This window comes from Bufo bufo, chromosome 9, assembly GCF_905171765.1.
Source record: "Bufo bufo chromosome 9, aBufBuf1.1, whole genome shotgun sequence".
In the NCBI taxonomy this organism is placed as follows: Eukaryota; Metazoa; Chordata; class Amphibia; order Anura; family Bufonidae; genus Bufo; species Bufo bufo.
This window is the reverse complement of record NC_053397.1, coordinates 94537104-94549985: the sequence shown is the minus strand read 5'-3', so window position 1 is coordinate 94549985 and position 12882 is coordinate 94537104. Positions and strand designations below refer to the sequence as shown.

The following is a 12882-nucleotide window of genomic DNA, read 5'->3' as shown; positions in this document are numbered from 1 at the left end:
GCTGACTAGCAAAAAATACCCTGATTCTAAAATGTAGGTAGCAGCCTCACCACAGGGCACTCGTCCTTACAAGGACGACCCCGTCCGGAACCTGTCCCTGAAAGATAAAACTAAATGTCCCTAAAAGGATCTAGAGAAAAAGCACCCTACACGCATGTTTCACTGCCTGCAAACAAATGTGTATATCCAGCAAGCAGTTCATCAGGGGAGATAGAGGAAAGAGCACTAGGGATAAGTATAAGGTAAGTACTCAACCCCTAGAGACCAGCCTGAGCAAGATTCGTCGGCCAGTAATGGAGGTTTGACCAGATGGTGGACATCTCCTGGGACGGTCTCTATAGATGGAGAGACTATGGTATTTGCAGCTAAATGATGCGCAGAAAGCTACACCTGGGACGCCAACTTTACTGGCGTGCCAACCACTTTTAAATAGTTACCTGCCTGCCGCCTCCGCCGCCCACAGTATAGACAGGCCAATGGGCGCATCCGTGCGTTCGCAGCTCGCGCTTGGTTTTGCCAATGTATTCCTTGTTACAAATACATGTGATCTTATATATCACGCCTACGGTTCTGCAAGAGATAAAATCTCTGATATCGAAAGTACGCTTGAGATTTTATCTCTTGCAGAACCATAGGCGTGATTTATTAGATCACATGTATTTGTAACAAGGAATACATTGGCAAAACCAAGCGCGAGCTGCGAAGGCGAATTGGAGAACATCTCCTTGATATAGAGAAACGACGGGACACGGCTGTGGCCCGCCATGTGTGTGATTTCCACCAAGGCGATCAGCGAGTTATTAAAGTTAACGGTATTGAGGCAGTTTCCCCCCCAAAACGTGGAGGAGACTGGGATAAAATCATATTACAGCGAGAAGCCCGTTGGATCTTTCTTTTACGCACAGTCGTACCGACGGGCCTGAATGAACAGTTGAATTTCAGCTGTTTCCTGTGATGGGACTAGCTGGGTCTAGTTCTATTTAGACGGACCCAACGTTTATTCAGGTCCACCTAGCCAATTCATGTTATTATACTGGCTAGGTACAGCGTGTGTATTTATATATACCCTGTCTCTGGTTTTCCAAACATATTGAATCTCTCCCTCAACTGTACAGTATTCAATGCTTTTCAATTTGTCCGATCCATTGGCCACCATACCAATGTGCCGGCGCTTGTCATTGTCCAGATATTTAATCTTGGTCTATATAGACCGATTGCCCAAATACTGTGTATTCTCTGATGGTCCGATTGGGGACCTTTGCACCTTGGGAGCGGAGCGAGTTCCGATCGCCCTGCTACCCAATAGTGATTACAGGCAGGACCGGTATCATTTCCTGTCTGAAGTGCTGCGGCTAACCTAGCTGGCAGCCGCGGCATCGCGAGATCTAGCGATGCCGCGCATGCTAAGGAAGTAGCCGGAATCCATGGCACTTCCGTGCGCCTCAAGCCTCGCTTCTGCCTCCGCAATGAGCGCATGCGCGGCGCTGACGTGCGAACGGATGCGCCCATTGGCCTGTCTATACTGTGGGCGGCGGAGGCGGCAGGCAGGTAACTATTTAAAAGTGGTTGGCACGCCAGTAAAGTTGGCGTCCCATGTGTAGCTTTCTGCTCATCATTTAGCTGCAAATACCATAGTCTCTCCATCTATAGAGACCGTCCCAGGAGATGTCCACCATCTGGTCAAACCTCCATTACTGGCCGATGAATCTTGCTCAGGCTGGTCTCTAGGGATTGAGTACTTACCTTATACTTATCCCTAGTGCTCTTTCCTCTATCTCCCCTGATGAATTGCTTGCTGGATATACACATTTGTTTGCAGGCAGTGAAACATGCGTGTAGGGAGCTTTTTCTCTAGATCCTTTTAGGGACATTTAGTTTTATTTTTCAGGGACAGGTTCCAGACGGGGTCGTCCTTGTAAGGACGAGTGCCCTGTGGTGAGGCTGCTACCTACATTTTAGAATCAGGGTATTTTTTGCTAGTCAGCCATAGGGCCTATACAGGGACCCTACACTCCTGTGTATCACTGCCTGACACTATCTTTTTCATTTTCTAACATTCATGAAGAAGTTGCCATTGGAGCATTGTCAAGGGTGAACGTTCCGTATCCTGTCTCGCGGTACCGGTAGGACAACTGGTTTCTGGTGCCGCCGTGCACTATTTAAGTGTTTATATGTATTTTTCATTTGGGATGGACACTTAGGCTGACAGCCAGTGTACATTCATTTGTTCTATCCCAAGGTTTGTTATTGCACACTTTATCTAGGAATTATTCTATATTTTATTCGCATTATCAATAAATGTTAAATTTTAGATTACCCACCTCCTGAATCATATTAGCAGCCACCAAATACTTACTAGAAGTGCACAAATAGTTCCACAACTTGGACAGTGACATACCAGAAAGGGATCAATGCCACAAAATTCCCACAAAAAATATGTATTTTAATCAGGGGCCATTTTTATGCGTCTTAAAGGGAAACGCTAAAAAATGTGCCATGCTGGAGCATAGAAAATTTATATTTTAGGCCACGGCAATACGTGCCCTAAAAATTAGGCATTCACCTAACAGAAAAGAACAAGTGATTATGTGGCTGGAGGTATATCAGGCGGTCAACTGATGACAATTTTACTGCAACCCAGTGGAGTACAGGCACCAAACAATAGGTATTCACTGGACAGAAAAGAACAAGTAATTATAAGGCTGGAGGTATATTAGGCGGTCAGTGGATTACAATTTTACTGTAGACTAGTGGAGTACAGGCCCCAAACATTAGGCAATCACCGGACAGAAAAGAACAAGTGATTATGTGGCTGGAGATATATTAGACGGTCAGTATATAACAATTTTCTGTAGGCCAGTACAGGCTCCAAAAATTAGGCATTCACCAGACAGAAAAGAACAGGTGATTATGTGGCTGTAGGTACAGTAGGCGGTCACTGAATAACAATTTTACTGTAGGCCAGTGGAGTGCAGGCCCCAAAATTTAGGCATTCACCTGACATGAAAGAACAAGTTATTATGTGGCTGGACGTATGTTAGACGGTCAGTGGGTAAAAATTTTATTGTAGGCAAGTACAGGCCCCAAAAATTAGGCATTCACCTGACATGAAAGAACAAGTGATTATGTGGCTGGAGGTACATTAGGCGGTCAGTGGATAACAATTTTAGTTTAGGCCAGCACAGGCCCCAAAAATTAGGCATTCACCTGGCAGAAAAGGACAAGTGATTATGTGGCTAGAGGTACATTAGACGGTCACTGAATAACAATTTTACTGTAGGCCAGTGGAGAACAGACCCCAAAAATTAGGCATTCACCTGACAGAAAAGAACAAGTGATTATGTGGCTGGAGGTATATTAGACGGTCAGTGGATAACAACTTTACTGTAGGCCAGTATAGGCCCCAAAAATGAGGCATTCACCTGACAGAAAAGAACTTGTGATGATGTGGCTGGAGGTATAATAGGCAGTCACCGGCTAAAAATTTTACTGTAGGCCAGTACAGGCCCCAAAAAATCTGGCATTCACCTGACAGAAAAGATCTAGTGATTAGATGGCTGGAGTTACATTAGGCGGTTACTGGAAAAAAATGTTACTATAGGCCACTGGAGTAGAAGCCCCAAAATTAGGCATTCACCTGACAGAAAAGGCCTTTTATGCCGCTGTATATACATAAGACACGGACCATTCTTTGTTCTGGGTCATGGCGGATATGTATGGGCTGGCATGAAGAAATTCAATTACACGTGTTAGTCACAGGTGTTAAATTACTCCGAGACCCATGCCTCATTCGTTTTTAGAAATGGGAGATAGTCCACACTGTCGTGTGCTAGGCGAGTGCGATTATCTATCACGATGCCCCCTGCTGCTCTGAATGTCCTTTTGGACAGAACACTCCGTGGCAAATGGTCCCAGCTGTGGCCACAGGTCAAGCCTGCACACCGGTTAACCCGATGTAATCGGACACCTGTCAGTCTAGGCGTTTCCTGAGGCTGGATCCGGACGGCGGCTGTTGATGGGTTGGCCGCAAGAATGAACTCATATCCGAAATGAACAACACATTTTCAAACCGCCATCTTCTTGCAGGCACGTTAGGATTGGTACCCGAACCTGTTTCGTTGTGGGTGGAAATTCCTCTGCCAGCGCTCGCAACAGCAGAATGCAATGCAAGAATCTCTCGCAGCTAGGCATGGAAATGATGCATTCTGCCAGCCCTCTGTGAAGCTGGTAACATGTCCACCATTTTGTGTTTGTACCGGGGGTCTAAGTACGTTGCCACCCAGTACTGGTCCTTGCTCTTTATGCTTTTTATGCGGGGGTCCCTCATCAAACACTGGAGCATAAAGGCCCCCATTTGCACTAAATTTCAAGCGGTGGAGCGCCCTGGCTCCTGCTCATCGCCCAGGAGAATGACGTCCTCCTCGGTCTCCTCCCCCAGCCACGGACAACACCAGGGATCCCCGAAAAGTTTAAAGGTTCCCTCAAATACTGCTCTTCTTTCTCCTCCTCCTCCTCCTCTTCCCACCAGCCAAAATCCTCCTCCTCCTCCTCTTCACACTCCTGCTGACTTGTCTCAGATGGAGTAGCCCCCCAGGGAATTTATTTAGCATTGTGACTTCCTCATCTTCCAGCTCCTGCTCATCGATGGCTTGATCAATGCCACAACGCAATTCACGCTCCAGAAAGAAGGCATAAGGTACGATGTCACTAATGGCGCCCTGGCTGCGACTGACCAGTTTGGTGATCAAAAGTCTGCATGCGTCGCGCATGAGCAGCCATTGGCGCGGTGAAATGAAACCAAGCTCCCCAGAACCTGTCCTACTGCAGCGTTTGTACAGGTAGTTTTTAGCAACACGTTGCTGCTGGAGCAGCCTATCAAGCATATACAAGGTGGAGTACCAGTGCTTCGGGCTGTCACAAATCAGACGTCTGACAGGCAGGTGGTGTTGCCGCTGAACGTCAGCAAGTCGAGCCATGGCCGTGTAAGATCTTCTGAAATGGCCAGAGATTTTTCTGGCCTTCCGCAAGATGTCCTGGACCCCGGGTATTTGGCAACAAATTGCTGCATGACGAAGTTCAGGACGTGTGCCATACACATTTTGCCCTGCTTCAGCGCGCTCAGCAGATTGGCACCGTTGTCGCACACCACTTTACCAACTGTCAATGGTGCAGGGTTAGCCACTGATCAACCTGTGACTGCAGAGCTGAAAGCAATGCAGGACCGGTGTGGATCTTGGCTTCCAGGCACAACAGTTGCAGCACAGCATGGCAACGTCTCACATGGCACGTCAAATAGGTTCTGGGGAGCTTGGGCGGTGCAGCGGAAGAGGCGGTAGCAGTGGAAAAGGAGGAGTCAGCCGAGGAGGATACGGAGGATGGAGTAGGAGGAGGAGAAGAAGAGGCAGGCCTACATGCAGGCCTCCGAGTCCACAAGTTTATATGGCAGTAGTTGGCGGGCTAGCAGTTCCAACAAGCCAGTGGTCAGCCGTTGGGTAAGAGGGTTATCCGGCGTCATTGTAAGGTATGTCAAAAACTAGGCACCCCAAAAAATTAACTAATATAGATAACCTTTCCAGCTTCAACAATCACAGGAGACTGGCTGGGATAATTAGAAAAGACAAATTCACGACATTTCTTAAAATAACCAGCAGATGGCAGCAGAGTGTTTAAAGCCTGAATACAAGCACAGTTCCTAATAACATAGGAACTTTAAAATACAGATCTCTAGTTCCTAGGGGACAGGATAGACTGTTACCATCCTGCCTCTTACACTCAAGGTCATGTAATTTTGTCTTGCAGGTAAGAGAACACACATTAAGGGTAATAAACAGGGTAAAATGATTACCGTATTTTTCGCCCCATAAGACGCACTTTTTCTCCCCCCAAAATGGGGGGAAAATGCCCCTGCATCTTATGGGGCGAATGCTTGCAGTTTTACATCGCAAGCTGCGATGTACGAGCGAGCGGGGACTCGGGGAGGGACTGGGAGGAGGAGCTGGGGGCCGGCAATAGCGGCGGGGCTGTGCAGTCAGTGTACTATAGCCCCGCCCAGCCGGTATACTAATATAAGATGTCTTATTCAATAATAGTTATTAAACATGCCTAATAGTACCTTACATCCTAACCGCTTCTGTAGAATGCAGGCAGGCAGGCCGGGCGGGCGTCAGCGTAACTCTCTGATGTCACGTGCCTGCGCCGCCTACTTTACGAATGAAGCAGGTGGCGCAGGCAAGTGACGTCAGTGAGTGACGCGCCGGCCGCCCGGCCTGCCTGCCTGGGTTCTACTGAAGCGGTTAGGATGTAAGGTACTATTAGGAGTGAGGGGGCATGTTTAATAACTATTAATTGAATAAGACATCTTGTATTTGTATACTGGAGCGGCGGCAGGGGATCTGTGGATGACATTTTTATGGGGGACATCTATGGATGGCACAGTTATGGGCTGGGCGGCTCTGTGGATGGCACTGTTATGGGCTGGGGGGGTCTGTGGATGGCACTGTTATGGGCTGGGGGGGTCTGTGGATGGCACATATATAACAGTGCCACCCACAGATCCCCCCTCTAACAGTGTCAGCCACAGATCCCCCTGTAACAGTGCCAGCCACAGATCCCCCTGTAACAGTGCCATCCACAGATCCCCCTGTAACAGTGCCAGCCACATATCCCCCTGTAACAGTGCAAGCCACAGATCCCCCCATAACAGTGTCCGTCACAGATCCCCCCCCATAACAGTGTCCGTCATCCACAGATCCCCCCCATAACAGTGTCCGTCATCCACAGATCCCCCCATAACAGTGTCCGTCATCCACAGATCCCCCCCATAACAGTGTCCGTCATTCACAGATCCCCCATAACAGTGTCCGTCATCCACAGATCCCCCCCATAACAGTGTCCGTCATCCACAGATCCCCCCATAACAGTTTCCGTCATCCGCAGATTCCCCCATAACAGTGTCCGTCATCCACAGATCCCCCCATAACAGTGTCCGTCATCCACAGATCCCCCCATAACAGTGTCCATCATCCACAGATCCCCAGTAATAGTGCCATCCACAGACCACCATTAGTTCCAAACCCACCAAACACACAGCACACCTTTTGGTTAAAAAATATTTTTTTTCTTATTTTCCTCCCCAAAAACCTAGGTGCGTCTTATGGGCCGGTGTGTCTTATAGGGCGAAAAATACAGTAAATTCAGGTCCCTGTAATCAGCTAAAGCTGCTGGTAATACAGTGTGAGTAGATAACACACTGCATAAATGTTAGTGAAATACACAGACATGTCACATGGTACTAATGCATAGTGAATGTGATTGTTAGATAGGAGCTGAAGCCCATATATATGATTATACTGCACTATTCGCTATTGTGACGCAGGTTCAGTAATAACAGAGCTGCACACGATAATTATTATATCTTATAAGAAGGCTATATCCATTAATGTTAATGTCAGTATTGAATAGACAGATGTATATTAATATGTGTGGACAGGATAGACTGTTACCATTCTGCCTCTTACACTCAAGGTCATGTAATTTTGTCTTGGAGAATATGTTCAATAAAAATACTTCTGGTTTCACCCAGCCCGTTCCCTTCGTACATTTGAATTATTAACCATACTTTCATCATATGTGCAACATCATCAACTTTTTACGCTCTAACATTTGGGCCACGGAAGCCTGCCTTCTGACAGATAAACGCAAAGATGGCACAGTGGAAGGTAGAGTGGAGGACAAATGGGAGGAAAGAGGTGAAGGAGAAGAGGCAGGATGTGGAGCGCCGGGAGTGTGGCTTTGTGGGTTCTGACAGCATTGCTCCCAGTGGGCTCGGTGATGGGAGGCCAGGTGCCATCTTAAGGTGGTCGTCCCTAGGTGAGTGTTGGGCTTACCGCGACTTATGCATTGACAGCACAGGCTGCAGATGGCAACACTATTGTCAGCAGCTGATACGTTAAAAAAAGCCCACACTGCGGAGCCATGGGAGGGCAAGATGTGACCGTGCATGGTGGATAGATCACTCCAGATTTTCATTCTGCTTTTTGCCTCCGGTGCACTGCAAGTTCTGCCTACTTCTCCTTCTTCTCTTTATCTGCTGCTCCGTCTCTCCCTCTGAACTCCCCTGCTCTTCCTCTCTTGTGGGCACCCACGTGACGTCCATCGACAAGTCATCATCGTCACCTTCACCACCACTGACATTAGAGATCTCGGAGTAGGCAGCAACAGCGGAGACCACCCTCCTTGGGCTGATCTGGGTACTGTCATCTGACCACTGGGTGGCGGCAGTTACTACCTCCTCTTCCTCATCCGATGCCAAGAATGGCTGCGCATCGGTAAGGTCTGGGAATGGATTGGAAAAAAAATATTTTGACTCAAGTGGAGGGGCTATGGTGGTGCTGGTGTCTTTGGGGGTGCACAGAGCAGAGAGTGAAGAGGGTGCAGATACAGAGGATGAGGAGGGTGCAGAAGTGGAACTCTGGTGCGTCCTTTGACGTAATCGCATGCACCTTCTCCAACTTCCCACTTAGGCTCTGGCCTGGTGCAGCTGCCCGACCCCTGCCACCCCTGTGGAACACCTCTTTCTCTGCCTGACATTTTCAAAATGACCCTGTGCCAAAGTCCTAGAGAAGAGCAGTATTTGTGGAAGCAAGTATATCTCAGGCATCAATCAATATTTGGTGGAAGCGGGTATATCGAAACCCCTCAATCAGTATTTTGTAGAAGCAGGTATATCGCAGCCCTCTATCACTATTCTGTGGAAACAGGTATATAGAACCCCTAAATCCAAATTTGGTGGAAGCAGGTATATCGCACCCCTCAATCAGTATTTTGTGGAAGCCAGTGTATCATAGGCCTTGATAAATATTTGGTGGAAGCAGTTATATCGCACCCCTTAATCAGTATTTTGTGGGAAGTAGGTATATAGAACCCCTTAATCAGTATTTTGTAGAAGCAGGCATATTGCACCCCTCTGTCAGTATTTTGTGGAAACAGCTATGTAGAACCCCTAAATCAATATTTGGTGGAAGCAGGTATATCACTCCCCTCAATCAGTATTTTGTGGAAGCCAATGTATCGCAGGCCTCAATCAATATTTGGTGGAAGCAGGTATATCGCTCCCCTCAACCAGTATTCTGTGGAAACAGGTATATAGAACTAGTGATGAGCGGGCATGCTCAGCCGAATATCTGTTCAGCTCGAGCATCGCTATGCTAGGCACATGGCAGTACTCGACCGAGTACCGCATATACTTGAGTGCAATACTCGAGTCTCCTCTCCGCACGTTTTGCGGGTTTTAAGCAGCCAATAAAGGTGCAGGTAAGTACTGCCCTCACTTTAATGCCAGTAGTTATGTTAGCTGCTGGCATTACAGTGATTGGCTGGCTGGAACGTGTCATCAGGAGTGAGGTGCGAATTAGTGGGGAGCGAATTTCACAGTTTTTATTTAGAGAAAGCTTTTCCAAGACCCAAAAGTCCTTTTAAGGACTACTGTGTGCGTGTGTGTGTGTGTGTGTGTGTGTTTTAGAGCAGCAATCTATTTACCTGCAGTCTCAGGGACAATGTTGAGAAAGGGACATATAGTGAAGTGAGATAAATTTTCTGTTTTTACTACCAAAAGCTTTTCAAAGACCCCAAAGTCATTTTAAGGATTTATGTGTGTATTTGACAGCAGCAAGATATTTTTAATTTATACCTATTAGTGACATATACTGCACCTCCTCCACAGACTGTGTCTTTAATAATCTGGGCGACATCTAGTGTCCATAGTGTGTGGCTTTGTGTAAAAAATACTGAACTACATCTGCCAACAGTGTCTGTATTACAGATTCCAATAATCTGGGGCTAATATAGTGTCTATAATATGTGGTGTTCTGTAACAATACTGTACTACATAAGAAAACAGTGTCTGTATTGCAGATTCCAATAATCTGGCCCTAAAATAGTGTCCATATTCTGTGGTGTTCTGTAACCAATACTGTACTACATCAGAAAACAGTGTCTGTATTGCAGATTCCAATAATCTGGGCCTAATATAGTGTCCATAATCTGTGGTGTTTTGTAAACCAATACTGTACTATATCAGAAAACAGTGTCTGTATTGCAGATTCCAATAATCTGGGCCTAATATAGTGTTCATAATCTATGGTGTTCTGTAACCAATACTGTACTACATCATATTCACACTATGCCACCTTGCCATGCTGTGGTATCCTCCTGCTTCTGCCATATCCACACTATGTCACCTTGCCACCCTGTATTATCCTCCTGCTGCTGCTGCTGCCATCTCCACACTATGTCACCTTGACACTGTGTGGTCTCCTGATGCTGCTGCCATATCCACACTATGTCACCTTGCCACTCTGTGGTATCTTGCTGCTGCTGCCATATCCACACTAAGTCACCTTGCCACTCTGTGTTATCCTCCTGCTGGTGCTGCCATCTCCACACTATGTCACCTTGCCACTCTGTGGTCTCCTGATGCTGCTTCCACCTCATCAATATGTCATAGGGTCACTCTGTGGACTTCTCATGCTGTTCCCACCCTCCCCACTTCATGACTGGGACAACTATTTTGCCTTTCAGCCTGGCTGACATCATGATTTATTTGACCTTTCTTCTGATCTGTCAGAAGGAAGGAAAAATGAAATGCACAATGGATTCTGTCTGTGTAGCAGCTGTAAGGCCTGTATGGTCCCGTCAGAATTGGAGTATGATTTGGTAGCCAAAATCTGTAGTGGGTATAAAACACAGAAGACATGCAAATATTCCATTCACGTGTCATCTCTGTTTTATATCCACTCCTGTTTTTTTGGGGCATTAGCAATACTGATAGATTATTGGGCAAATCTACCGAGTGAAGGCGGATGCTCCACAGATAGGATCTGCTTTTTGTGGGTTATTTTTCTGATGGTTTAGAGGAAGGGAAAATTAATCAGTGATGTCATCACAAACTTACTGCTGACATCCTCTCCACTCTGTCACGAGGGCTCTACTTGTATATGCATTTAATAGAACAAGTTCTGTAGACATCTATGTGGAATCAGCTGGCGATGGTGTAAAAGGAGTGCACTTCTACTTGTCACTAACATCGACCTATAAGGCTGAGTTAATACTTGTGACTGCCCAGATAAGTGAATTGTGCAGTGATTCTAAGAGCGACGCCTGTCACCTGCATGTCATACAGACTCACAGTATTTTCCACTACTAAAGCAGACTCACTGTGCGTGTTACTACAAGGCACAGTGTTCTACACCACTATAAAGGCTCTCTGCAGCCCGGAAATAGCAGTTTTTAACGTAATTCGCCGCACACATGAAAATAGCGTAAAAAATTATGTTATTTTTGTGTTTTTAGACTTGAAAAAGTACCCCAAAATGTGTTTTCGAATAAAGAGCATCTTTATAATCTAACATCTGGTGTTGTTTTTCATCTTCATGCTATCAGTCATAATTTTTTTTTTTTTTTACACACTTATATAGAACTGCAATATTCCACAGCTCTTTACAGACATTAGATTGTGAGCATCATTCACTGTCCCCAATGTGGCTCACAATCTAAGATCCCTATCAGTATGTCTTTGGAGTGTGGGAGAAAACCGGAGTACCCAGATGATCTTTACAGTCCTGACATGGAAGGGGCTGTGGGGCTTCAGGTCTCTGAACTTATTGCTGCTGTGTACACAAATATTGTCCCTTACCTGTGTGCACAATTGCAAGCATAAGTGTTTTTTTTCTATCCCTGTTTTGTGTGGGTGACATGCATTGCATTGTTTTTCAACTGCAAGTAGTTCAGATATTTATAAATCCTGTACACTTGTATTGAACAGATCTCTACAATGTTTCAACATACAAGTTGTCTAGCTTTAACTTTGTATGTCCTGTAACCTCCAACCACCTTGTGACAGGCTAAAGATGCCATTTCACTGTTCGCCGCAGGCAGCAGAAAGAATAAATGAACTCCTGCCACCACATCAACATATTTCAAAATTGCAACACACATATTTTATTCAAATAATAAAAGAAAACACCAGGAAAGTTAAGACAAAACAAACTTACTTGCGAGGCCATATCTCGAGACTGACATAGGAAAAGAAGGAAAACATATATAGAGATATTTTAACATTAGGCAAGACAAGACCAAAGGACATAATTGAGCAGTACATAAATGTGAAAAAGACATACAGTGCAGAGTGATTTGAGACATGGGTATGGTTTTATGGAGAACACAATTCTAAATTGACTGGAACAAGTTTTAAAGAAAAAAAAATCAGTAGTCACTTAATTTCACACTTGTAATATAATAGAGATTTCTGCATAAATTTAACTATATCAGATTTTCACACAAGTCCAAAAACAGATAAAGATAACCAAATCAAACAAATAAGTCAGAAAAAATAGACTTATAATTTATTTATTGAGAAAAATATCAAATATCACATGTCTATTAGTGTTGGGCGCGAATATTCGAATTGCAAATATTAATCGCGAATATCGGCACTTCGAGAATTTGTGAATATTTAGAATATACTGATATATTCGTATTTTTGAATATTCAAGATTTTTTTTCATCTGAATCCTTGATCCCTCCCTCCTTCTTGCTTGTGGGCCAATGAGAAGGCTGCAATGTCTTTGTCTGAGCTTAGCAAAATCCCTAGCAACCAATAGGATAGTTGCCCACCCTTACTATATAAGAACCTCCCCAGCAGCCATTTTCTACAGTTCTGAGAGAGACAGCAGTGTCATTGCTGATAGATAGTTAGTTAGCTTATATATTTAATACAGATAGTTAGTGGGAGATATCCAGTGCAGGGTGTTAGGTAGTGTGATAGGTTCTGCTGTCCATACATACATGCTACAGACATAGTGTTGTGATGTCACAACAGTACAT

At 45.3% G+C, this 12882-nt stretch overlaps 1 protein-coding gene across 1 annotated transcript in view; it reads right to left on the bottom strand.

Annotated features, from left to right (window-relative positions):
* The window catches only part of LOC120978569 (potassium channel subfamily T member 2-like), a 1475081-nt gene that overhangs the window by 251088 nt on the left and 1211111 nt on the right, over positions 1–12882 (bottom strand). The window contains 1 exon segment of the mRNA XM_040406800.1: positions 12051–12071. Coding sequence (XP_040262734.1) covers positions 12051–12071 — 21 coding nt within the window.